The sequence below is a fragment of the Archocentrus centrarchus genome, chromosome 5, assembly GCF_007364275.1.
Source record: "Archocentrus centrarchus isolate MPI-CPG fArcCen1 chromosome 5, fArcCen1, whole genome shotgun sequence".
NCBI classification, from domain to species: domain Eukaryota; kingdom Metazoa; phylum Chordata; class Actinopteri; order Cichliformes; family Cichlidae; genus Archocentrus; species Archocentrus centrarchus.
This window is the reverse complement of record NC_044350.1, coordinates 7,790,929-7,818,513: the sequence shown is the minus strand read 5'-3', so window position 1 is coordinate 7,818,513 and position 27,585 is coordinate 7,790,929. Positions and strand designations below refer to the sequence as shown.

The 27,585-nt window shown below is 39.1% G+C and overlaps 3 protein-coding genes across 3 annotated transcripts; all 3 read left to right on the top strand.

Moving 5' to 3' along the window:
* The first annotated feature begins 3,466 nt into the window (after positions 1–3,466).
* On the top strand, positions 3,467–5,801 carry LOC115780887 (blue-sensitive opsin-like). Its single transcript, XM_030730308.1, has 5 exons — positions 3,467–3,979; positions 4,085–4,253; positions 4,345–4,510; positions 4,821–5,060; positions 5,542–5,801. Exons 1-5 carry the CDS (start codon positions 3,601–3,603, stop codon positions 5,641–5,643), a joined length of 1,056 nt encoding a protein of 351 aa, XP_030586168.1. The 5' UTR covers positions 3,467–3,600; the 3' UTR covers positions 5,644–5,801.
* Positions 5,802–12,147: 6,346 nt separating this feature from the next.
* LOC115780886 (blue-sensitive opsin-like) lies at positions 12,148–15,363 on the top strand. The gene is made up of 5 exons (XM_030730307.1): positions 12,148–12,672; positions 12,976–13,144; positions 13,278–13,443; positions 14,002–14,241; positions 14,743–15,363. Exons 1-5 carry the CDS (start codon positions 12,294–12,296, stop codon positions 14,845–14,847), a joined length of 1,059 nt encoding a protein of 352 aa, XP_030586167.1. The 5' UTR covers positions 12,148–12,293; the 3' UTR covers positions 14,848–15,363.
* A 6,367-nt stretch (positions 15,364–21,730) lies between these two features.
* On the top strand, positions 21,731–24,047 carry LOC115779986 (red-sensitive opsin). The gene is made up of 6 exons (XM_030728897.1): positions 21,731–21,914; positions 22,468–22,764; positions 22,906–23,074; positions 23,174–23,339; positions 23,430–23,669; positions 23,763–24,047. Exons 1-6 carry the CDS (start codon positions 21,812–21,814, stop codon positions 23,859–23,861), a joined length of 1,074 nt encoding a protein of 357 aa, XP_030584757.1. The 5' UTR covers positions 21,731–21,811; the 3' UTR covers positions 23,862–24,047.
* The last annotated feature ends 3,538 nt before the right edge of the window (positions 24,048–27,585 follow it).

The window sequence follows — 27,585 nt, the reverse complement described above, 5'->3', positions numbered from 1 at the left end:
ATAAAGAAAGCAGTCTGGGTGAAGATATGTACAGTATTAATTTTATTAAAAATAAACATTGTTTTTTAAAATGAAACTGAATTTGGGAATGTATTTTACAGTCTTTTTATGTGAAAACAAAAACAACTAAATTTTCTTTTGAAAAAAAAAAATTATTGTCATTCACAGTTACAGTGTTTTGTGTTATTTTACATTAGATAAATCAGTCCATGGTTTATTTTGTACTTTTATTGATATTTTAAAAATAACAAGAAAACTCTGAAATTTATGGTTAAATCTCTGATATATAACACGTTGTTTTTTACAGTCTGTATGAAATTACACAATCATAAGTTATTTATCCCTGGCTTTAGCAAATACAGTTACAATATTTCTAACCATCTTCACCCAGTTTTACTTCTTCTTACCTGTCTGTCAGTGTTGACCTTCAACACATTTTTGTACTGCAGTATTTTGTTCTGATGTGAAAAAATTCCAGTACTCTGCTGTGTGCAGAGATCCATCCTCCACATGGGATAATCCTTTCTTGAACCTGATACGATAATGAAGGTAAAGATCATCCATCCTAATGCCAACAGAAAGCAGGTTAATCAAGATCAGACCGAATGTGATTTGCAGTCGTAATAGCGTTGGTGGCTGGATTAGCTGATCCCAAAACAATGTCCTTCCCTCTACAGGGGAGGTAATTGAACCATCTTGTGCACTGGCACTCTAACCTGTTTGCTTTTAGGTGGATATATGTTTGTCAGTAATATCCTAAAACCAGGGTACAGCCTGGACAGGGTGCCTGTCCATCACAAGCCAAATTCATAAAGCTCCAATAAAGAGGTACCAATTAATCTGGCATCTTTTGGTGTCTTTGTTATGTGGGGGGGGGGGGGGGGGGGGCAGGAAGATCCTAAGAAGACCCACACAGGTACAGTGAGAACAACTCTACACAGAAAAACCTAATGCAGATTTAAACCCACAACCTTCTCACTACGTAATTGATGACATTTACTCAGTGCTGTCACCTAATTAATGAATAAATAACTGTGTAACCATTTAATTAATTAAATGTTTGACAGTCCAGTAAGTTTATCCCCACTCCCTCTGCTGCTTTAGTCTAGCACACCTACAGATGCTGCACTAAACCATCCATCCATTCTCTTCTGCTTATCCTGTTCAGGGTCGCGGAGGGGCTGGAGCCTATCCCAGCTGACATAGGGCAAGAGGCAGGGTACACAGGTCGCCAGCCTGTGGCAGGACCAACACAGAGAGACAAACAACAATTCACACCTATGGGCAATTTAGAGTGACCAATTAACCTAACCCCAGTAACTGCATGTGTTTGGACTGTGGGAGGAAACCCACACAAACACGGGGAGAACATGTAAACTCCACACAGAAACCCAGACCTTCTAGATGTCCTTCTAGCTGTGAGGCAATAGTGCTAACCACCACACCACCGATGCTGCAATAAACATCACACAAAAAAATTTAATTAAACACTAGGCAGAGGGATCCTCATTCCTGTGGATCTGGACAAGATCACATGTTTAAGTCTCTTCCTAGTCCCTTAGGACCAGCTCTCAAACTCAGATACAAACTATGCAATGGTCATACTCCTGTAATGAAACAAACAGATGCATGAATGGTCAAACATGCAGAAGCCATGTGAGTCATCTTGCTTTTCTTACTCAGCAGGCAGCAAAAGCCCAAGCTGTGTCTGTGTCCACCCAGAAGCCCAAGAGGAAGGTGACCAGGATAGTATTGATCATCATGCTGGGCTTACTATCACACGGACGTACAGCATGTCAGCTTTGCTTTCCAGATTATGAACAACCACAGCTGGTCTTTTGATTTGAGATTTGCTTCTATGCTGTCTATCTTTTCCAGATCCTCTGCAGTCTCTAACCTAGTTATTGGTCCTGCCATTCTGGGCAGGCACGAAAGAACAACATGGACATCACATGTCTCCACATTCTGGAGGCTTACAGTCTACAGTGTTCCTTTTCATAATTAGCAGAATCACAAAAAAATTATATAGACTAAAAGTGGGTTTAAATTAAAATGCCTTATTAAAGCATCACACATGCACCAAGAAGCAGCAAATTATTCAGCTGAATTCAATTCAGTTTTATTTATATAGCACCAAATCACAACAATAGCAACCTCAAGGCACTTTAATTCATAAGTTAAAGACCCTGAAATGATACAGAGAAAACCCCAACAATCAGACGACCCCCTATGAGCAAGCACTTGGTGACAGTGGGAATAAAAAACTCCCTTTTAACAGTGAAACTCTGGCAGAACCAGGATCAGGGAGGGGCAGCCATTTGCTGTGACTGTTTGGGGGGGTGAGGAGAGGGAGACGGGACAAAAGACACACTACTGTGGAAGAGAGTCAGAGATTAATAATAACTAATGATTAAATGCAGAGTGGTGTATAAACACAGACTTAAATAAACTTATATAAATACAGTTATATAGATATTAATAGAAACTGGTATAAGCAGCCTTTTCTCATTGTTAAAACCTAACCAAATGAAGATGCTGAGGATGAGTGGAGACAAGGATGAAGAGTCCTTGACATAGTCAGTCACCAAACTCTCCAAAGCTGGACCTGCTTGGAGTGGAAATGCATGGGATTGGGTTGATTCTTTTCAAACTACTGCTGACTGACTGGTCATATGATAATTGTGTTTTTGAATATTCACACACACACACACACACACTAAATTGCTTAGGTTCTGCAAGTTTTTCCTGTAGGAAATAGTCTACATCTTTCACTGCCCAATAAAATTTAATAAAATAAGAAACTGTTCAGCAGGCTACTTTAATACTTCTGTTTCCCTCCTATAACTTCCTCCCTCTTAAGTATGCTTATGCACATCCGGTTGTTGGAATGACAATGAGCCAATTCTGTGATTACACTGTCATCTTAAATCTTACCACCAAGTGTTACCATGAAGCCTTCAGTCTTGCATGCTAGTGCAACAAAAGCTTTACCTTAAGCTCAGCGAAGGCAGCAAAATGCCAAAGAGGTAACACAAAGCTTGAGTTAAATCCCCGTGCAAAATAGAGTGTAATCCACTTAACATGAGATTATCAAATATAATGTGATTGGAAACCAGATTAGCAGGTGGAGACCTGCAGAGAACTTCCTTAGGAAAGAGGGATTAACCTATTTAACCAGGTTTAGATGTTGAAAGCATATCTGCATATGTACATTTATGCTTGTGTTTGTCAAAATCAAATGCCTTTGAATTCAGATACCTGCCAAAGAACTAAATCTTAATATTTACCATCACAGAACACAACACAGAACTGGAAATCACTAAAGCAGCGACGCCAGTTAATAAAATAAAAATCTATGAAGTCAATTAAATTAGTAATTTAATTAATTAGTCAATTAAATAATCAATTATCCACTTTATAGTGATCAGTGTCATGAGGCCCTTTATAAACATCAATACGACACAGGCGGCCAATAGAGACCGAGACGGCAGAACTCTTAACGGAATAGCATTCATGTCTGCTCCTTAAATTCATTCTTTGACAGAGCGTATGCAGCACGTAATTTGAGCTATAACATCAGCCGGAATACGCTACACAAAAATGAGAGGTAATCGCGATATGGAGCTGCCAGAGGACTTCTGGATACCCGTTAAGCTGGACACAAACAACATCACATCACTTAGCCCTTTCCTGGTTCCACAGGACCACTTGGGGGATTCACTCACCTTCTACGCCATGGCAGCATTCATGTTATTCGTATTTGTATTTGGCACTTTTATCAATGTCCTTACCATTGCTTGCACCGTCCAATACAAGAAACTTCGATCCCACCTCAACTACATCCTGCTGAACCTGGCAGCAGCAAACCTCATTGTGTCCTGTGTGGGCTCCTTCACTGCCTGCTGCTCGTTTGCATTCAGATATTTCATCTTTGGTGCACTAGCGTGCAAGATTGAAGGTTTTTTGGTAACACTCGGTGGTAAGTTTTGAGTTAAAGACAATACACAGAATCTATTGTAGCCTAGCTTTCTTTTATTTTATACTGATTTCAAAAGGGAATTAAATTGTTTGCCTGTCATTGCAGGTATGGTAAGCCTGTGGTCCCTTGCTGTGATAGCTTTTGAAAGATGGCTTGTGATCTGCAAGCCACTGGGTAACTTCGCTTTCAAGCCTGACCATGCTCTAGCCTGCTGTGCATTCACCTGGTTTTTTGCATTGGCTGCCTCAGCTCCTCCACTGTTTGGATGGAGCAGGTAAGCAACAGAAACACACTTAAAATCAGCTGGCAACACAATACATTTAAACAAATATGCACGCCCAATACGCTTGTGCTTTTCTCTGCAGGTATATTCCAGAAGGCCTGCAGTGCTCCTGTGGACCAGACTGGTACACCACAAACAACAAATACAACAATGAGTCCTATGTGATGTTCCTTTTCTGCTTCTGCTTTGCTGTTCCTTTGACCACAATTATCTTCTGCTACTCCCAGCTGCTCATTACACTGAAAATGGTGAGGCAAAATAACACACATAATTTTACTGTAAAGACTTATCATCATTTTGGTCTACTGAAATGACTTAATTTATATTTGTTACACCAAAAAAAAAAATCTGTTCATGGTTGAATACATGCTTCTTCTGTCCTAGCAAAGCTAAAATCTAACATTAAATCTACTGTTTAAACTCACATGCTTTTAGCATCACCAGGATTTTTAAGATCACTGTACAAAATAAGCTGTTCTATTTATTGATGTGATTCATGTCACTGCAAACGGTAAACTAGTATTTCTAACATGACCTGGATCACTCCACAATTAACAGGCAGCCAAGGCCCAAGCTGAGTCTGCCTCCACCCAGAAGGCAGAGAAGGAAGTGACCAGGATGGTGGTGATCATGGTGGTGGGCTTCCTGGTGTGCTGGTTGCCATACGCGTCCTTTGCTCTTTGGGTTGTGAACAACCGTGGGCAACCATTTGACCTGAGAATGGCAACTATACCATCTTGTTTCTCAAAGGCTTCAGCAGTCTACAACCCTGTTATCTATGTGGTCTTTAATAAGCAGGTCAGTTAAATGTGAGTGAGTGAGTAATTGGAGAATGTGAGTGCTTGGTTCTTAAGGAGGTAATTAGACCACTTTTCTCCTTACAGTTGTCTGCTCTTGGTTTTTAACCTTGTAAAATTGAGTGTACTTCACTACTGAGACTGCTTTATATTCAACTTAAACAGTATGTTCGACCTTTCTGTGACTCGGTTTGGAGGTAGAGCAGCAAATCAGTGGCTGGATTCATGGCTACTCCAGGTCACATGTTGAAGTGTCCTTGAGCAACACATGTCTGTGTTTTTAAGATTTTTATGATGCTAAAGTCTACTCATCCACTTATTTTCCTCACTTTAGCCTATCTTAGCTATGGCCCTAAAGCTATAAATAATTCAGTAATCTTTTTTCTTTTAGTTCGTGGATAAGAATTATGACAAATGGATAAGTTTGCACAGGATTTTGTTGTCCAGATGATTTAATCTACAAATATTTTTTTCCCTTTCAGTTCCGTACATGTATGTTGGCGATGCTGGGGATGGGAGGAGGTGAGGAGGAGAGCTCAACTACATCATCAGTGACTGAAGTTTCCAAAGTTGGGCCTGCTTAGATAACGCGTCAGCGCTTGCTGATTTCTAATTACTTCCGAACTGTAAATTACAAAGAATGTACATGTGTTTTATCATATGAAAAAAATGTTATCATTCACATAGGAATAATGTGCAAAGTGAAAAATACAAATAAAAATTAATAAAAGACACAAATATCTTTACTGAGTCTGTGTGCTTGACTGGGAAAGAACTCGTTTGCCGAACAGACATATTGTGTTTTCATTTTCCTCGTATTTTTCTGCAGCACACAGATGGTGTTAAAAAGCATACAATTAAAGTAAGCATTATTTTTCTGATGTTATGTAAAATATTGTTGTAAACAGTTATTTTAAATTTCATATTTATTATGTTGTTTAGCCTGTGATTAATATGATCAGCATGTATTTGTACTTTTCCTTATAAATATTTTTATATTGTTGCATAATTGATCAGCCATAATTTTAAACAGGTTACTCTCTTCCAAAAAAAATGCAAAATTATATAATTCAAAAAGGTGTACTTGAAAAGAGGTTTTCTGCTATTTTTTGTAAAAATGTGCATATAAAAGACTTGCATATCTTTTTTTTTTTGCTCTCTCTCCATGCCAGAGATGCAATATGAAAATGGAAATAGACACCATAAGTCATACCCATAGCCTTGAGCCATCTTTGTGTTTTGAAACTGGACATGATGAGCGAGGGGGTGGATGTAGCTGAAAAACTGCGGGCCACATTATGCACATACAAGTGCAACTTCTCGGTCACAGGGTTGGCCTGTTCTAAACATTACCCTACTTTTATATTCTTTCTGATTCTAATGTGGATCAAAGTTTACAAAATTAACATCATGTTATCTTTAATGAGACTACAGACTAACAACTAAGACTGTGAATTTATCAAGGTAGTGTTTACTAAGGGTGTGGATAGAGGTAGCTAAAGACTTTTATACAAAAGGACTTCTTTTTTTCAACCAAAGTGTCATGGTCCCTCCTCCCTCCTGTGTGTGGTGTGTGTGTGTGTATGTGTGTGTGTGTGTGTCTCTCTCTCTCATCACCCTCGTCATCTGCCTCACCTGGGAGTAAGCAGACACAACTGGGCAGGCTTATCAAGTCTCCTATTTAAGCTGGCCGGTGACGGTTAGTATTCGCTGGATTGTTGCCATCAACAGTCAGTGTGGATAGCGCCCCTTCAAGTTTGCTTGGTATTTTTTTGCACACACCTCTTGCTAATCTTTGCCTTTGATTTTTGCACTCAGGTTCCCAGCAGGACACATCGAGACATTCCCAGAGGAGACAAACAGATGTGAGCTCTGGACTCGTGGACCATCACAAGAGAGGGTCAGAGTGGAGAGAGAGTGAATTCCCCAGACAAGTGAGGACAACGTACCTGTTACTTCTCGCTTTCCATTTGCACTCTGTAAATAAACACTGACAAAACTCTAACCTGGGATTTCTGCCTTCAGTCCTTTCAGCCCCCGCCATGACACAGAGTCCTGCTAGCCATAAGAAAGCATGCATTTTTTTTGTTTGTTTTTAAAGCCTGTCATGTCTGGCAGCTTTTGTAATTAGTATCATGATTTGAATACACTGTTGTGCCAAACATATTTGCTTTTCCAAGATGAGCTCTATGAATTCTCTATTGGCATGTTTAAGGAACTTCCACTTTAGCCTGGACTCCAGAGTCTGGAGTCCAGACCAGTCCAGACAAGGTCAGTTAGTGGAACTACTATGCTAGTCAACTGAAGATAAGCTCTGCCAGGCCTCTGCCACAGCAAGCAAATAAACAAGTGGTCTACATAAACTTGCATCCAATGTAACATTTTTTTTTTTTTAATTAAATTTTTTTTTAGTACAACAAGTTCATTGGTTGATCGGTTACAAACCACCACAGAAGAAGACATGACGTGGTTATGAGAGCTCCTGCTGAAGCTCAGGTAGTAATTGAAATAGAAATCATGTCATGACAGTGTTTAAAAGCCATCTACTGTTAGCACACTGTAACCACGGTGTCACATCTCGTTTAACTAGCTATAATTTTAATGGTTTGAAACCAGCAGTGGTCAGGGCAAGGTAAGCATTGCTTGGCTAGTAAAATTAATGCCATCTTGTGATTGAAACTGGCTATTGTCACCCTGTGTCCCGGCCCATTTCACAATGGCTCAAGCTTTTCTTAGGTCAGCAGCTTTTTCTGACACGCATTGTGGATAAACCTGTGATCTTTGACAGGAGATGGGTGTCAAACATCTTAAGGACTTATCTCATTCTTTCACTCAGAAGTTTGTTCTGTGCACAAAACCAACCAAAATAAGGATCATTTTACTATGGATGCACTCTAAAACTAAATCAACCAGACCCTGCAAGAACTCACAACACTCTTACCTTTCTCCATCTTAGATGGAGAAAGTCAACTGATTATCACACTAAAATTGCTGCACTCCTCAGTGACAGCAACACTTATGAGGTCTTAGCTCTGCTTGTGGGTAACACATCCCATCAAAATGCCACTGACTTCACCAACAAGGTCTGCAAACTTACACTGAATCCAGATGAAACCATAGCGTCCGTTGATGTGGTTTCACTTTTCACGTGTATACCTGCAACCGAGTCGGTGGAGATGATCAGAAAATGACAAGACGGCAAGACATCTCCTTACACAACAGAACCAGCAATGCCCTCAGTGAAAGTGACTGTCACAGGCAGTGATTTGTTCACAGAGGTAAGCACATGCTTGGATAGGCTTGGGCTGAAATGGGACAAACTGGCAGGTGCTACATCTGATGGCTGTCCAAATCTGACAGGAAAAAATGTTGTACTTTTGAAGCAAATGCAAGATAAAATGAACCCACAACTAAAATTATTTTTGTATTGTATTATATGCCAGGAGGTGTTGTGTAAGTCATTGCTAAACATTAACCATGTTATTGATGTTGTAACTAAAATCATTAACTTCATCAAGGCAAGAGCAGTGAATTGCAGACAGTTTGTTGGACTTTTAAAGGTGCTTCAGACTGAAAATGGTGATATGGGCTACCAAACAGCTGTCAGGTGGCTCAGCCTGGGCAGTGTGCAAAAGAGAGTATGAGACCTGAGGGCAAAAATTCAAGAGTTTTGTGAGAAGAAAGGCAAGGACATTTGTTGTTGATTTGTTCACAACTGTTAGTGAATAAATAGTGATAAAATGGTTTTTACTGCACGCGTTTCACATTGTAATTGCCTAACTGTAACATCTACTCTTACCACTAGCAGTTTATAAAGAGATAAAATAATACTGAGCAGAATTAAATTCAGCTTATTGGTGTGGCCCTCCACAACAATCTCAGTCTCTCATGTGACCCCTTGGGAAAATGAGTTGCCCACCCCTAAGTCAGAGTGTAGTGTGAAAAAGATTTAACATGTTAGCAAGGAAAGACTGAATGATGGAGCGGGGAACTCCTGCTAAGCTGAGCAGCACTTTACAATTAGCATCTGAGAGGAAAAAACTTGGTTGACAAATATACAAAGTTTAACCATTTCAGAGTATGTAAAATGAGCTCAAGCTTAACCATCTGCAGCAGTAACATTAATTCATATAACACTAATGGTGAGCATTTTCCTGTAGAATAATAACTTTTCCTTCAGACGATTCAAGCACAATTTGCCAATAATACAGTTTTATGTGTAGTGAGGTGTTTTCATAGTGTTTTATTGCTACGTTTGCAAAAGCAATGGCTCTAAAAAATTCATCCAGCACTCATCATTGTCAGCTAATAGGTCTGGAACGCAAATTTCGTTGTATGTTTACATATAATGACAATAAAATCTTCTTGAATCTTGAATCTAATAGTGAATATTTAGATGATAGCTACAGAAGTAGTAATATTTAAGAGTTCTTCAGCCAGGAAGCATGCAGCAAGATGGAAGAGGCTACCAGTTTATATAAATGAATAAAAAGGCAGGTGCCGCAAAATGGAATATTTTAATTTGGTCCAATTTGTCTTGTTAAACAGTAGAGGAAGATTCCTGGGGGGAGGAGCGTGTCATCGTCTCCGCTCATCTTTCAGGAAAAGTCATCACACTCCACTGTTTCAAACAAAGACAGCGCTTTTGAGCACCAGGAGCAATTTCCTTAATGCAGCAGTTAAAAAAAAAACCTCTTCTCTGTACAAGTGCATTTTCCAAATTATTGCATATGTATACTGCATATACATGCATTTACCACATCAAGACATTGAACATTTAAGAGATGCAACTTCAGATGAATAATAACTTTACTACAAGTGACATATTAATCGTGGCTTGTGCTTTCTCATTCACAGTTATGTTAGACACAGGTTTATGTATTTTGTTAACTTAGTGGCATGACTGACAGTAGTGACTAGCTAACTGTGTTTTCCTTAGTGATTCCAAAGAACCTGATTGGTCTGAAGCTGGAGACTGCAGCTAGCTTTTGTCTGATACACTATGTACAAAATAAAATAAAATGTACACAAGGCTTCAAAAAGTAGCTTGCTGAAATAAACTTCAAAGGAAAAGGTTTAAAAAAAAACAGTGGTTACAGAACCTTGTTTTCAAGTACACATGTTTAAATTTTACAGTATTGTATACCAAGAAGACTCTGACCCATAGGGGTAGGTACAGGACCAATAGCATGGATTCTTGCTTCTTGTGGATTGAGGCCTCTGTGGAGGCAGATGCTTCATCGCACTAAGATCTGATGAATTTGGATGCCAGGTCAACGGCTTGGACTTTGGACTATTAACTCAAGCCATCCCTAAGATGTTTTTGTGATCTTAGTCCTGAATATTGTCCGGCTTGCTGCCGGGGCCATTGCCATGTGCCATCTCAAAGTAGCATCCACATAAATGCCAAGATCTGAGGCTTCCCCGTTCATGGTACTGTAACAAGATCATCAGTGTTATAAACTAAACCTGTCAGTGGCACAATATACTGCTCAAAAAATGAAAGGAACAATTTTTAATCAGCATACAGCATTAAGTTGATTAAACTTTTGGGATATTGATGGTCAGTTAAGTAGCAGAGGGGGTTGTTAATCAGTTTCAGCTGCTTTGGTGTTAATGAAATTAACAGCAGGTGTACTTGTGGCTGGCTGTGGCTCAGAAGGTAGAGCAGGTCATCTACTAGTTGGAAGGTTGGTGGTTTGAGCCCTGGCTTTTTCAGTTTGCCACTCAAAATATCCTTGGGCAAGATACTGAACCCTGAGTTGCTCCAGATGTGTTCATCGGAGTTTGAATGTGTATGAATGCTAGAGAGAAAGCACGTAGATGTAGGATAAAGTGCTTGTATGACTGTGTGTGAAAGGGTGAATCAGACATTGCACCCTGACTGCCATTAGGTATCAGGATGAAATCCTTGGACCCATTGTAAAACCAGGTGCGGTGGGTCCTGGGTTCTTCCTGGTGCATGATAATACCTGTTCTCATGTGGTGAGAGTATCCAGGCTGTTCCTGGAGGATGAAGGAATTGATACCATTGACTGGACCCCATGCTTGCCTTACCTAAATACAATAGAAGACTTCCGCCTCAGACTGTCCAGGATCTCAGTGATCCCCTGGTCCAGATCTGGGAGGAGATCCCCCAGGACACCATCCATTGCCTCATTAGGAGCATACCCTGATGTTGTCAGACACACATAGAAGCAAGTGGGGATCATACAAACTGGTGAAAATTAGTACCATTTTGAGTTGTTGAAATGAAATTTCAGCAAAATGCAAGAATTTTTTTCACTTTGATTTCTAGGGTGTCTTTGAATTTAGCCCTCTGTAGGTTGATAATTTTCATTTCTATCAAACAATGTGGCGGCCTTTCGTTCCTAACACATTACCCAGTCCACATCAGTATAGATATCCAGCATGATATTTTTTTTTTCAGCTTTCATTCCAGCAGAGGATTATAAGCTATGCTGTCTGAAGTGGTGACATAATTAAGAGGTCACAGAGGATATCCTCTGCAGTAAATGGATTTGATTTACAGATTTAATAATGTTGCTTAGCAATAGGAGGAGACCCCAAAAATTAGACTACTGCTCATTCAAAAAATTTCAAGTTTAGTACTGCGCTTACTGTTCCCTAGCCACTGAATTTAAAGTAGATCTGACAAGTGGTTGGCAAAATAAATGAAGAACAGACAGCCAAAGTTTTTTTTCTTCAAGTTTTTAAAATTAGATCAGGATGCTTCTCAAGAAGACTGAAGGCTGCTTCATGGTGAAAAGTAATTGTACCAGAAAAAAAAATTATAAAGCAGCACAACTGAGATTACTGAAGGTAAAACACAAGCATCTGACCTCCTGGAAGTCACTGTAGATGCGATTATATGGATCACAAAAACAGTGCTCTTACAATAGGATGAAACGAGATGATCCTTGCCAAGTCTGGTAATGCGATAGTAATCTGTGTTTTAGCTCATAGGAAGGGTATGTTGTTATGGGAATGCAAGGAAAGCTTTAAATCCTGTCGTTTAGCCAATTATGTTGAGCCTTAGTGATGATCAAAGTTCCTATAAATGCCGCGTTAACGCCCCATCAGACAGGAGCACATCCCAGATATAAGACAGAAGAAAACACTAAATCTCTCAGTGCTATTTAGATGCAGTTTATTTGCAATCTTTTAAAGTAGTTGTATTTAATATCTTTATTAACGGCGCTTTAGATTTTTATTTAACACAAAATCTGAGAAAATGAGAGGAAATCGTCCTGAAGAGTTCCCAGAAGACTTCTGGATCCCCATCCCCCTGGACACTAACAATATCACAGCCTTTAGTCCATACCTGGTCCCTCAGGACCATTTAGGAAGTCCACTGATCTTTTATTCGATGTCGGCATTTATGTTTGTTTTGTGGGTGGCTGGTACAGCGATCAATGTCCTCACTATTGGATGTACTGTTAAATACAAGAAGCTCCGCTCTCATCTGAACTACATCCTGGTGAACTTGGCTGTGGCAAACCTGCTTGTCTCCACTGTGGGCTCCTTCACCTGCTTCGTCTGTTTTGCCTTTAGATACATGTACCTTGGTCCAGTTGGATGCAAGATCGAAGGATTTACAGCGACTGTTGGTGGTAGGGAGCATAATTATAAATTCTGCTAAGTAAAAGAAAATTGGTTACATGTTACATTGTTGCTCTAGAATTTAAATTATTTAGCTGTTGGAGATTTTGCTTATGTCAGTTTTTGTCATGCAAACACTTATTGTGCCTTTATTTGTAAGATAAATAGAGAAATCGACCTGTGATAAGAAAGACTACAGATTATATATTATTTTAATTGGTCCTGATTGCCTCATCTTACACAAAGATTTGCATGCCTTATAGTATTCTTCATATTCTTTTACCATTATTATCATTATTTTTGTCTCGTTGCAGGCATGGTTAGCCTGTGGTCTCTTGCTGTGATAGCATTTGAGAGATGGCTGGTTGTGTGCAAACCACTTGGGAACTTTGCCTTCAGATCAAGCCATGCTGTAGCATGCTGTGGACTGACTTGGGTCTGCGCTATGAGCGCTGCAGTTCCTCCTCTGGTTGGATGGAGCAGGTGAGTGAGTCTTGATTAGAGCATATGACCTTATCTTTCCTGTAAATTATCTCTTATTTCTAAGGTTAATGATCAACATAATAGACGCCTCCATACATATACTATAGTAACGATTCATTGTTTCTCTCTTTAGGTATATCCCAGAAGGCATGCAATGTTCCTGTGGCCCAGATTGGTACACAGCAGGCAACAAGTTTAACAATGAAACCTATGTGATATACCTCTTCTGCTTCTGCTTTGCTGTCCCTTTCTGTACCATCATCTTCTGCTACTCACAGCTTCTGCTCATGCTGAAATCGGTAAGCTATATGACATGGGTTACCTACTGTCATATACTTGGTTTAGGCCGATTACGTGTGACTTGTTTTGTGTGGTGTTTTTTACCTCTGCCAAGGAGGTTATGTTTTCGGTCGCGCTGGTTTGTTTGTCTGTCTGTCTGTTTGATTGTCAGCAGGATTGCTCCAAAAGTTATGAACCGATTTCGCTGAAATTTTGTGGAGTGGTTGGAAATGACAAGAGGAAGAAGTGATTAAATTTTGGCGGTGATCCGGATCACGAACTGGATCCAGGAATTTTTTTAAGGATTCTTCACTATTGCGGGATAGGGGGTTATTGTTGTCTGGGAAAGATGAAAGATTATTTCACAGTATTTAAATACACGTATTACAGCGTCAGTGACCCTATGGCCTTGGCGGAGGTTTGCGCTCTCTGAGTACTTCTAGTTATTAGTTGCTTATTACAGAGAAATACCATAAAGCAAAATAAATCATGAAGAGGTGGGAATGAAGGAAAAAATATTTTTAGACCTACAATTTTCCGTGCTAATGCCGATTCTCACAACTTTTCTGTCTCAAAAGGCAGTGAAGGCCCAAGCTGAGTCTGCCTCCACCCAGAAGGCGGAAAAGGAAGTGACCAAGATGGTGGTCATCATGGTGTTCGGGTTTCTGGTGTGCTGGATGCCATATGCCTCCTTTGCTCTTTGGATAGTCAATAACCGTGGGCAGCCATTTGACCTGAGACTGGCCACTATACCCTCCTGTTTCTCAAAGGCCTCCACGGTCTACAACCCTGTCATTTACATCCTCCTCAATAAGCAGGTAAATTCACTGGCAACTCAGTTTGAAATAGAAGCTTTGTGTAAGCAGGAGATTAACTTTGCATCCATTTGACTGAACTGAAGCCATACTTAGTTTAAACAGAGGAACAAGCATGAACCCCTGCCACTGACGCCCTCTAATGGTGGCTGCTGGAAAATGCAAAAGGCTTGGCCCATCCTCAGAGAGAGAATCTGATAGTTAAGCCTAAATACATATAGAACAAAAAGAATACACTCATGTATTGCAAAATGAATCCCCTGCAAAATAATAATTATTAAAGAGGGAGTAAATAATAATTTTCTGACTTTTGCTTGTTGTGCCAGCTCTTGTCTCTCATCCATCACTATTGGTAACGTGCTAATGCTGCACTCAGTGGTGGCCTGTCATTGTCATTCATGTCCCCTGAGACATTTCAATGTGATGGCAAAGATACTTTTTTACAAGGAGTTTTACACAGAATAATAGGAAGTAACCAGAGTGCTCATCTTTGTTCTCTTTCAGTTCCGTTCGTGTTTAAGGAAGATGCTCGGGATGAGTGGAGGTGATGAGGACGAGTCAACAACAAGTCAGTCAGCCACTGAAGTCTCTAAAGTCGGACCTGCGTAGGTTGTTCATGCCTAATTTGCATGGATCACATACTGGACCAAGCACCGAATTGACACAAATATGACAAATTTATTTTTGCTATTCTTACAGATAGTTTTATGCAGAAAAATGTAAAAAATAAAATGCAATAAATAAATAATTTAATTGATTAAGCAACTATTTGTGTCTTTAAAAAGGCTATTCACTGCACATAACCATGGCTATGAGACAAAAGAATAACTTTTTTTGGTGTTATTATTTTGTATTTAAATATCTTTTTCTTTTCACAAAAAGATTCAGGTCATCAAAACCCATATCAGGCTTCAAAAATGCTCGGAGAATGATCGAAATTTCTGTAACTATGTTTGATAAGTTGTACCACAGTTATTATAGCAAGACTCAAATATATCCTTGTTTATATTTTTAATGTATATAGCCCATGTTGTAGTGTAAGAAAGAGTCAATAAACAGTTGTTGCTGCTTATATTCACTTTAGAAACTGTTACTGCTCCTGGATCAGCTCATCAGAGAGCTGGGCTCATGAAATCAGTGGGAAAATCCACAAATGCGCATCAGTGTTATTGAAGTCAATGAAATGTTTCTAGTCTCACTAGTTTTTCTCTCTCTCACTCTCTCGCTCTCGCACACACACACACACACACGCCTATACATAGTAAGCCAGCAAATGCAGCAAAAACACACTCCTGTAGACGTTTACTTTGAAACAGACTTGAGAAAAGAAAATTAAGACACAAACAAACAAACCAAACCCACTTTCCTGGTTTATTCACAGCTGACGGATTTGTTGTTTTGCTTATCAGATGCTCAGAATGTAACTCTTACTTCCAAGTCTCTTTTAATATTTTTGAAACCCTGCATTAATCACAGATAAACGGGATAAAACTAATTAATTAATAACTGAGATTTACACGCAGGACACTTACTGCAGTGCAAAAATGTAGATCTTTAGCATTTGGCCTTTGACAGCGTCATAACTAATGATGCCTCACAGCAGTTCCAATAGAGCTTAACAGAGAGCCTGTTAATCTCATTGCACCAAAATTGGTTTACAATTTACCTGGAGTGTACTTGCAAGATAGTCCTTAATGAGTATGAATGAATGGGGCTTGACAGCTAAAATACACACACACACACACACACACTTACACACACACACACACACACACACACACACACACACACACACACACACACACACACACACACACACACACACACACACACACACACACAAACACACACACACACACAGCTTCTAAGGCATCCACTTCCAGATGATAATAATTACAGCAAATGTTTGATTAAATCTAAACAAAAGCCCACATGTGCGTATCAGAAACTGTATATTCAGGGTGGCTGTGATGGTCAAAAGTCACTTTTTTCAGGCAGCTGCAGCCAAATATTCTCTGTTTTTTGTTTACATAGATTAGTGTTTTTCTACAGCTGTATACTATGTACACTCTCTCTCTGCCCTTTCTATCAAAAACCTAAATGAAAATTCCTTAAGTTTTTTTTAAGTTACACTTTGGGTCTACGACTCCACAGGGATCCATTCATTCTAGACTATCCCACACGTGCTCCCTGTGAAATGGGACTAATTCTCTGGCAGATGTGTACTGTAACTGTACAACTGTGAATGATCTCTTGGAAATCAGTGGAACTTTTCAGTTTAATTTTGTTTTTGTCTTAAAAGTTTTAGTGTCTCATTCTTACCTGCAAGCCTGCAGTTTACTAGATGACTTTACAGTTTTTCCTCTCAGAGTTTTGCATAGTTTTAGTCAGAAATGGAGTGTAGACACAAAAACAGCTCTTACAATAATACTGAAAACTCAAACATGAGGTTACATGCTGTCATACTGTTGCAAAGAAGTGAATGTCAGCCTGATCAAACATGGAAATCTGTGCAGGAGGAGAAAAGGAATGAAAGCAAGAGGAATTTGGTCATCAAATCCTCACTCAAAGACAGATTACAAATACATGAGGATTATCTGGTGTGAATTGAACACTAGAGAATGAAAAGTGGCAAAGGTGGAGCTGGTTCACGTCATTCCGGTGCAGTAATTTGCAGTCATTACCTGTCACTGCAAGTTAATGACTGCAAATTATTTAGGACAGCGAATGAATAAACCAGACCTTCACCCCTAGTGACGATGGTCATGGAGATACCCGTCGATAGTCGGGAGCAGATCCGAGTTCTGCTAGTAGTGAACTTTTGACAAACATGAATAGTTCAGAACTAGCGGAATTCCAGACCTACCCTCGAAACATCACATCGTCACATGAAAATAGCAGTCAAAATTTAAAAAACAAAACAAACACCTTCCTAGTTAACTTCGCATATCAAAAATGGCTTTGTTTAACCCCCTGCTGCTTCATAGACTAAAGTGAAAAATTTGGCAGGCATTAGCAGGAAAAGAGACATAGTTGGAAATACAAAAGTGGAAAATAAAAGAAAATTTACAACTTCCTCCAGCTTTCGGGTCCATCCTTTTCCTGGTGTAAAGTCCTTGTCCAAGGAAGAGTTCTTATCAAATCTGCGAGTCAGCAACCCGTGCAAGAAGTGGGCTCAACAAAAGTGCAGAGTTAAGGATTAACATAAACCACTATAGCAGCTTTGATTACCCTTAGCTTTCTCCTGAAGTGAACCGTTGTTCCGGAGAGATTAAAGTGTTATGGAGAGAACATGCCAAAAGTAATTACTCTGTTAATCTGTTTTGTGGAAGAACCTGAGTTGTCCGTATAATCTGCTTTGGTCTGCTCAGAGATGAAAACTCTTTGCTCACATTTCACTGCGTCAAATAGGTCAGAGGTTTACAGCTAAGACAAGAGAAAGCGCAGCGACAGAGCTGCTGCCCTCCAAGATCTTCAGCGAGGAACACTGATGCAGTGCTACTATTGTAGCCAATAGAAGATCCACAGTGAATCCTCAGCTGATTGTCACCACAGGGCTTTGAAGATGAGGAATTTCTTTCAAAATAAGAAAATTGAAAACCTGACAGCTACTTTACAGTGTATCACAAAAGTGAGTACACCCCTCACATTTCTGCTTATATTTAAGTAGATCTTTTCATGGGACAACACTGACAAAATGACACTTTGACACAATGAAAAGTCGTCTGTGTGCAGCTTATATAACAGTCTTCATGTAGCGCAACAATTCGTCTCTTAAGATCCTCAGAGAGTTCTTTGCCATGAGGTGCCATGTTGGAACTTTCAGTGACCAGTATGAGAGAGTGTGAGAGCTGTACTACAAAACTACAAAACACACATGCTCCCTATGCACACCTGAGACCTAGTAACACTAACGAGTCACATGACATTTTAGAGGGGAAATGACAAGCAGTGCTCAATTTGGACATTTACGGGTGTAGTCTCTTAGGGGTGTACTCACTTTTGTTGCCGCTGGTTTAGACATTAATGGCTGTATACTGAGTTATTTTGAGGGAAGATAAATTTACACTGTTATATAAGCTGCACACAGACTACTTTTCATTGTGTCAAAGTGTCATTTTGTCAGTGTTGTCCCATGAAAAAATATACTTAAATATCTGCAGAAATGTGAGTTGTGTACTCAATATGATTTACAGCCAAAGAGCTGATTTACCCTACTATAGTGCAGTACAATGAGCTCCATTCAGCACACAACAGGCTCTGGAATAAAGGTAAACCGCTAAACAGTCGATAAAGACAAACATGGTAATAAACATGGAGATTGAATCATCAGAAATGAACTAGTAACCTACTATGCACAGGCACAGGTTGCCTAAACTGAAACCGTTAATGCTGAAATATCGTCCTCAGTCAATGAGGCAAATCCGGACTTTCAGGAGTATGCCCAGTGGGCTGCTTAAGCATTGGGCTGCTTTTCCTGTCATAAACAAAACATCCTAATCAAGTTTAACAATGATTACATTAGTTAATCTGCTCTAAACTTAGGCTACATGTTCCACTTTCTGTGGTACTGACCACTGTGGCCTCTAGATGGCACTAGATCAGACAGCGAATTCCCTCCACCCGAATTATTAAACATAATTTAGTGAAAACAACTCAGCTTTAGTCATTTTAGATCATAGACTATTAAAAAAAAGATTAAAGTGGCTTGTGGCTCTGAAAAGTGCGAGCAAGCAAACGAACAAACAAAAAAACAGTCTGTGGACACAGAGGACAAAGAACTGTTAACCTAAATGACAGTGACACACCAACTTTTCACATCCCATTCCTGGTATTCCACATGATTTTACTGAAGACTTCTCACAGATCATGATGTGCAAGAAAGCAGTCATACCCATCATGATCCCATATAAAGAAGCAGTTTTGTGGATGGAGGCACTGGAGCTGTGTAAGCCTTTGGAGAACCTAATGCTTCTGTAGCCATTCATTCAATATTCAAACTGTTCCCACCACCACAACCATGACTTATTATCATTATTATCATCATTATTTTATTTTTTATGAAAAATTAATGACCTAAAAGTTCGAACATTAATAACTGTACAATCAAGAGATGGCTAAATAAAAACAGGGGTTTTCCTCAAGATGAAAATTTCAAGTTAACAGCAGAAACATCAGGAAAAAAATGACTGGTTAAAGCAAGCTGAACTAGGAGCAGAATTATGGCAAGTGGCAAGCTTTTATTAAGTATTGCACATCATTTGTCAAACATTTTGAAGGCAGCGTAGCGGTATTAGCATGCATCGCTGCTAGTGGAACTGGGACGCTGTTGTTTTATTGATGATTTGACTGCTGAGTCAAATGCTGATCTGGTGGCGCCAAGGTGTACACGGATATTGATGAAACATACAGCAAAAACAAACACGGGCTTCTTCAGGTAGACGCTCTGAAATGGCTGAGTCAGTCCTCTCACCTCAACCCAACTGAGCTTATTTACTTACTGAAAACTGAGGGTCCAAAGACCCCAACAAACCAGCAACACAAGACAGCTGCAGCTGAGGTCTAGCAAAGCATGTCTAAGGAGGAAACACTTCAGAGATGTTCCTGGGTTAGGCACTCAATAACTGCAACAATTAACTATATATAGTACAGTACCAGTCAAAAGTTAGGGCACATGGGTGACGCCTACACTTAAATATTAAGATCTTAGCTAATGTTAGCTAAAACAACCATAAGATAAAGGTTCCAGATAATAGGCCTATAAAAACACTGTGTGATGCTAACAAAGTGGTAAATGACTCATTAGCATTATAGATGAGAACTCAGTCCTGGATTTGGTTTATCAAATTCAAAGTTGCTATTGGCTATGAATTAATAATCAAGCTGAATGTCACACATAGTGCATTTAAAGCTGAATGAAGTTTTATTTCCAGCGCCAGCAAAACTGTTACAAACCTGAAACAATGATTCTTTGTGCTACTCTGTTAACTCTTGACTCTGTCAGGGAGTGTAATTTACTAAATTCAACATCATGTTTTACTCAGTAAGACCCGAAACTCACAACTGAGATCATAAACTCATAAAACACTAAGTGTTTAGAGAGGTCCTAGTAGAAGAGAGTAGTCAAAGAGCTGGTTTCTCAAAGACTTCAATACAAACGTTTTACTTTTGGCCATTGGAGCAGGTTTAAGGCACTTAATGAACAGCCGTGTTCACTGTGAGTGCCCTGCTATCACATCAACACACAATTCCTGCACTGCCTTTGAAACTTGAAAGGGTCTGTAGAAAAGCAGAATGCAAATAATAACGCTGTATGACTGTTATTTATTTGCCATGGCTGCATCGTACATATTCCAACAAAAGCTGTCAACTACGACTCTGAGCAGATCTCATAAACACACACTATCCTGCTCCGATGCCAGACACATAGCTGTCATTCAGTGCTGTTTGCCAAGAATATGTAAGCAGGATGGAATTTGCGACTCATGAAAGAATATGAAAAACATTTTCACGAAATTGCTAACAACTTTATATTAATAACTTTTGACTGACAAGCCTTTCCCATAACCAAATGAAGTCTTCTACACAGAGCCACGCTGTCCTGGCTTATCTTGAATTCTCTTCTCTTTTATTTTTTTTTTTACATTTTATTATTTCAATCATTTATACATGGTTATAAATCTGAAAGTGTTCCTCCCTTTGCTTCCCTCTTGCCATAAGGGCTATGACGTGTGTTGCAGGCTCAAAGGACTGTCAAAGAATCCGATGAACCCACTTTCCGGAGGGATTAAAAGTGTCTTACTTCCCTCACAGGTCAACAACTGAAACCTGCACTATTATAGGACTGTGGATCTCCGCTTCTCCACTAAAGCTGCTTTGAGAGTGCCAAGTAAATTAGGGTTGACATGTATACCTATGAAATTCACAGTAGTGTAAATCTTAATTATCATCATGTAATAGATGCAAAGTATCTGGAGTTTATTCCTGTCTGTATTCAAAAGTACAAGAAAGTAAACATTTGCATTTAAGCATAAATGGTGATTAAATAGATACATGCAGTATTGTTTTGTTTTGTTTTGTTTTGTTTTGTTTTGTTTTGTTTTGTTTTGTTTTGTTTTGTTTTGTTTTGTTTTGTTTTGTTTTTGGGTGGGGGGGGTGGGAGTGGGGGGTAATTTCTTGTTTCTATATAGTTATAAATGATTTGAGTGACCAGAGAACTCAGTGAGTACAAATTAGGACACAAAACTGACATTTATTTGTTGGTCAAAGATCTCAAAACTAATCCTCATCTGAAGTCAGTAGACGGAAATCCACTTTCAAACAAGATTATTTGAGCATTTTGTCTTAACCTCATTAGTTGATAGTTTTAATTACAGTTCAGGGTTACTGATTTGCTACTGTGTGGCACTGCCAAGAGGCGCGACACAGCTATAATTTGATTGTGACCTAATCCAATCAGAGGTTTGTGAAGCATAGGTATAAAAGCAAAAGTCAGATGTGCAGCACCAGCCATCTGAGGAGGTAGCAAGTGACAAGACAGGCTAACAGCTAAGGACCTCCTTCTAAGATCAGAATGGCAGAAGAGTGGGGAAAACAGTCTTTTGCTGCCAGGCGGTACCATGAAGATACAACAAGGGGATCAGCCTTTGCATATACCAACAGCAATAACACCAGAGGTACAGTATTATAGCATTATTTTTTTGTGTTTTGATTGACATGGGAGATTGTAACAAAAGAACAAGCTGAGAAAAATAGCTCAACTTGTTCAGCTGAGAGCTTATTCAAAATCAGTGTGGCTGAGATGCATAGGCTTCAAATAATTATGGTAGTAATTATATTACAGACAGAATACACATTCTTAAGAACTTTGAGTTTTCTAAATTTGGTGTTTCCATTTTCAACCAATGTATGCTGGCATTTTTTTTATAGCATCTTATTTAAAAAAAACATGCTCTATATAGTTAGCTCTGCCATGCAAGGCAATAGTTTGCCAGGAGCAACAGCTTGGGGTTCAGTCTGTTGCTAAAGGACAATATGGCACACACACAAGGGCTGAGGATAGAACCACAAACTCACAAAAATGTACTGCCTGAGCCATTTAAAAAGATATGCAAACTTTTAGAACCACATTAAGTGCAATGCAGAGAGATTATGGAACCACACAAGATTCTAAACTGTAAGAATTTACAAATGATTGTTTTGTTTTCCTTTTTTACATTTTATTCCTAGATCCCTTTGAGGGTCCCAATTACCACATTGCACCTAGATGGGTTTACAATCTTTCAACACTCTGGATGCTTTTCGTGGTGGTTGCATCAACTTTTACCAATGGTCTTGTCTTGGTGGCCACGGCGAAGTTCAAGAAACTGCGTCACCCCCTAAACTGGATCCTGGTGAATCTAGCTGTTGCTGATCTGGGAGAGACACTTTTGGCCAGCACCATTAGCGTATGCAACCAGTTTTTTGGCTACTTCATTCTAGGACACCCAATGTGTGTCTTTGAGGGCTTTACTGTAGCAACTTGTGGTAAGTTATCAGTTTTTTTTTTGTTGTTTTTTTTTTAAGATGCAAAAGTGTTTTACAACTGTTTCCAAAGACAGGATTCCTGGTCATATATGAGCCTACACGCTAAACAAACTTAACTGAGTGCCCTGCTTCTTTACATAGGTATTACTGGTCTTTGGTCCCTGACAGTCATCTCCTGGGAAAGATGGATAGTTGTGTGCAAACCTTTTGGAAATGTCAAATTTGATGCCAAATGGGCAACATCTGGAATTGTCTTCTCCTGGGTCTGGTCAGCATTCTGGTGTGCTCCTCCCATCTTTGGATGGAGCAGGTAGGTACTAGCCTGCTGCTTCTTTTCAATGACGCTGATACATACGAAGACAATGAGTGCTGAAACATAAACTAGAGACTAATCATTTTCCTGTATTAGGTACTGGCCTCATGGACTGAAAACCTCCTGTGGACCTGATGTATTCAGTGGAAGTGAGGACCCTGGAGTCCAGTCCTACATGATTGTTCTCATGATTACTTGCTGTATCATCCCCCTGGGTGTCATCATCTTATGCTACCTTGCTGTGTGGATGGCCATCCGTAGTGTATGTAACCTTGAGTTTTACAATTTAGTGGTAATTCAAAGTTGTGAGATTAGGATATTAAATCTCACACTCTTGATTTGTCGACCACAGGTTGCCATGCAGCAGAAGGAGTCAGAGTCAACTCAGAAGGCTGAGAAAGAAGTCTCCAGGATGATCGTTGTCATGATCCTGGCTTACTGTTTCTGCTGGGGACCTTACACTTTCTTTGCCTGCTTTGCTGCGGCCAACCCTGGATATGCCTTCCACCCTCTGGCTGCTGCCATGCCTGCATACTTTGCCAAGAGCGCTACTATCTACAACCCAATCATCTATGTCTTCATGAACCGACAGGTGGGCACAAAATTACCACATGTGGCAAAATTTCCACCTCAATTGTGTTTCAGTTTTTAACATGCTTTTTTTTTTCTCTTCATTCCCAAACAGTTCCGCTCATGCATCATGCAGCTCTTTGGCAAACAAGTGGATGATGGTTCTGAAGTATCCACATCAAAGACAGAGGTCTCCTCTGTGGCTCCTGCATAAATGCCCATTTTCTCCGTTTTGGGGAAAAAATGAGAAATATTTTGATTTGTACAGTAAATATTTGTTTCTTTTTTTTTTAGTAAATATAGCTTTCTCTGGCAAATGAAAAAGGAAAAAAAAATACATAAAGCAAATGAATCATTATATTGTCCTTTTTTTCAAATGTATATAAAATTATCAAGCATATTTCAAGTTTTTGTGTCAGTGTGTTCTGTAACCATTGGTGTGGCGATTGTTTGATAACTATGATAATTTTCAGTGGTGTTATTTTCTATTAAGCACAAGACCGTACAAACATTTGTATGTCTTGAAATGCTGTAACACAAACATTCACATTAATCATATACACGGGCAAAAGTACTTGATTGAATTAGGGATGAAGTCTGTAAGCCAGGAGTCAAAGTTTGCTTCATTTTTATTTTCCACCTCAGTAACAACAGTTTTAAAGCTCAAGATAGCTTACCTATGAGCATGTGGAGAGCATGCTGCTTATTCAAAAGTATGAACTTTTTTTTTTTCAAAAAAAAGTATGAACAAATTTTAAACCTCAAGAGAAAGAAGTGTACATTTGAGTGTACTGAAAGTTTTACAAAACAGCAGTGCAGAAACTAAATGACAACTGAAATGGGTCAAAATTTAAAGAACTCGCAATACACAGCACACAATCTGAACACTCATGGGGGGTGGGGTGGGGGTGGAATCGGTGTCCCTTGAATATGATAGCAAATCTTTACAAAGTTTTGGCAAATGTCAAACTGATGAGAACAAAAACAACAAAAAAAATGCAACATCTATTTAAAACCCATACATCTGAGTGGTAAATCACTTCTTGGTTCTTTATTGTACATCAGTCCCCAACATTCAAGATTCCTCAACACCATTCAGATGAGCCCTGGGTATCACTCCTCTGATCTTTGGCAGGACGGCGCACTTTTTGAGGGCTTGTTGTCCATTTTCTTCCACAGTTGCTGGTAACAGTGAAGGGCCAAACAAAAAAAAACACCTGACATTCATATGTGTTACAACTCCAGATTAATGGTTCTAAAACTAAACCAACAAACAAAAAAAAAGAGAGAAAGAATTGCCCACAGTCTCTTAGTGCATGAACAGCAAGGCTAATTCTTAAATTTGTACAATGCCTATTGGTATCAAAGGTTACTCACCCTCAATTTAGAACTGAGGGAATGAAGCCAAATTAATAACTGAGCTTCAAATCAGTCATAATTTATGGCAGTGAACTAGTGTCTGATTTCTTTCTTCAGCTGTTTTACTGACAATGCCAAGAAAAAAACATGCACACAAATCTGCTGTGACATGAACATGAGACACTATGAAGACTGACTTAGTCCTTTTCACACTAGTGTATTATTTGGTACACAGATGTAAAAAACAAAAAAAGAAAAATTTTCCTCATCCGGTCAAGGGGGTTCACATTCGCAGCTTGGGGAGATCCCAACTTCTTCAAATGGAAAGACAGTCAAAGTGGCACCTTTGACTTGATCTGTAAGTTTGCATAATGAAAGTAAGAATTTGCTTTAGGCCGCATTTGATAAGCTTCAGAAAGTGTGTACAACACTATAATATTAATATATATACGTGCACATTTAAGGAAAAAAAGAGGAAAAGTTAACATCTTCAGATGCAGCTCCTCACGTGAAGTCCTTGACCCACATGGAGTTCTTAACTAATGTTGGCCTGTGAGGAAAATGGACTAAACCATTACACCAGCTTTGGTAAATCTCAGCCTTTCCTCAAGCGAACCGTCAATCCGGAGAGATTAAAAGGTTCCAGAGCAAACTTGCCAGACACGAAGGGTTACGGAGTGAACAGGTCAGACACAAACAACGCGATCCCTTCCACTAATCTCATTTGTGAGGACGTGAGAAATCTTCACCCGCATCATCACGGGCATCACAGCGTACAGAGCAAAAGTATCCTGTGATACCTTTGGTAAAATATGAACACGCTAAGTTAAACAAAAATAACCACACTTTACAGCATTCAGTATGTTTTACTGTTACTGTTTTAAGCACCTGATGCAAAGTCCGGCGCAGGACTGTACCTTTTCATCACGTGAGGTGCTTTGATTTAATGATGTAGATGCCATGTGACAAAAATATGCAAACTTACATGAATCTGATAAACAACAGCTACCCAAATGTATAAAATACTATAAAAATGTAAAATGTACAAACTCAGATAATGCATGGACTATTGGCATCAGTTGATACAGTCGTTACAATTTTTATACAATTTAATAATTGAAATAGACAAAGAAAAAAACAAATATTATATATTCAAAATTATAGAGATATTGTTGCTAGGCTGCATTTTAATTGAGTGAATGGAAGTCTGCTTACAAACAAGATTAATGTAATGCTCTGATTCAGCCTAATGAAGTAATAGTTTATGGCTTTATGTGTTGCTGCCAAGTTGCACACCTTGATTGTAATTGATTGTGCTCTAATCCTATTTGCTCACAGTCTCTAAATGCAAGTATAAAAGATAAACCCATCAAGCAAAAACACATTAAAAAAAAACTTTGCCAAATGTCTCAACAACCTGAAGGTTTGATTGAAAGTGAAAGATAAGAAGTCAGCATTTCAGCTGAGAAAAGGTCTAAAACGATGGCCCTTTATATCAACATTTGTTAGAAAAGTGAATGGTGAAAACAGTTATTTTCAGGACCTTGCGAGGAAAATGCCAAGCGTACTCAAGAGGGAAGAGGGGACCATTACAAAATTATTGTATATGTACTACTAACACAACATGAATCATATAAAAGAAGGTACAAAAAGAATCAGCCAGTTTAAACTGGCAGTTATCTACAAACAGGCTTTCAGTTCTCTGAACCACATCTTCACCGCATGTCAAGTTTAGTGGTTAGGCCATAATGTTAACAAGGAGCACCCACTAAGTACACTCACGCTCACACAGTGAAAAGCAATGCCGTTCTTGATTAATGATGACAAAAACATAATTACATAAAACAAATAAAATGTGAACAAATAAATGTTATGGTGGACATTTGATTGGATGGACAAATGATTCCTCAGACTGGGCAAGGTTCACCTCCAGGTGGACAACTCCAACCAGACATGGATACTCCCCTCATGAGCATAAGACTGAAATGTTTCAGAGAGCTTATAATAAAAAAAAAAATGTCCTGGTAATTTTTTTTTTTTTAATACAGTAGTTCACTGACTTTTCCATAAACGGTAAAATGGAAAATTACAACCTATCAAGCATTTGCTCAAAAATTCGTCATCTTTGTTGTAAACTGTATTTTTTGCACAACAACACTGGTACACTGATACATTTCATTTAACAATATGCAGAACACCTTTAAGCTACCTTGCAGTTGTGGTTTCTTGATCTTGATGCCATGATGTTGTGTTTGAAGAAATTCTTGGTCAACACAGTCTTTATAGAATAACATAAGATTTATTATAAAAAGACAATGTCAAAATACAGATGCTCGAGACATCTGGGTGAGAAGGAAGGCCAATGATCTTCTGCACACTGAACAAAGAAACTTTAACATCTGGTACTCATGTTGTCACACCTAGACTGGTTTCTACCAGTTTTTGGAGGGGCTCAGAGACCACTAGTTTTACAACTTTCCATATTTGGTAAAGATAAACAATGAAGATGAGCTCCCAAACTGAGAGGCCCCTTGCTGGAATTTTCCTACACCTTTAGGAGACAACATACATGCAGTTTC

Bases quoted from the DNA above. Each gene is read 5' to 3' on its own strand.
- LOC115780887 (XM_030730308.1), top strand. From the start codon at position 3,601: ATGAGAGGTAATCGCGATATGGAGCTGCCAGAGGACTTCTGGATACCC. The intron at 4,254-4,344 runs GTAAGCAACAGA...TTTTCTCTGCAG, and splicing joins CCACTGTTTGGATGGAGCAG to GTATATTCCAGAAGGCCTGC. The intron at 4,511-4,820 runs GTGAGGCAAAAT...CACAATTAACAG, and splicing joins TGCTCATTACACTGAAAATG to GCAGCCAAGGCCCAAGCTGA.
- LOC115780886 (XM_030730307.1), top strand. From the start codon at position 12,294: ATGAGAGGAAATCGTCCTGAAGAGTTCCCAGAAGACTTCTGGATCCCC. The intron at 13,145-13,277 runs GTGAGTGAGTCT...TTCTCTCTTTAG, and splicing joins CCTCTGGTTGGATGGAGCAG to GTATATCCCAGAAGGCATGC. The intron at 13,444-14,001 runs GTAAGCTATATG...CTGTCTCAAAAG, and splicing joins TTCTGCTCATGCTGAAATCG to GCAGTGAAGGCCCAAGCTGA.
- LOC115779986 (XM_030728897.1), top strand. From the start codon at position 21,812: ATGGCAGAAGAGTGGGGAAAACAGTCTTTTGCTGCCAGGCGGTACCAT. The intron at 21,915-22,467 runs GTACAGTATTAT...TTTTATTCCTAG, and splicing joins CAACAGCAATAACACCAGAG to ATCCCTTTGAGGGTCCCAAT. The intron at 23,340-23,429 runs GTATGTAACCTT...TGTCGACCACAG, and splicing joins TGTGGATGGCCATCCGTAGT to GTTGCCATGCAGCAGAAGGA.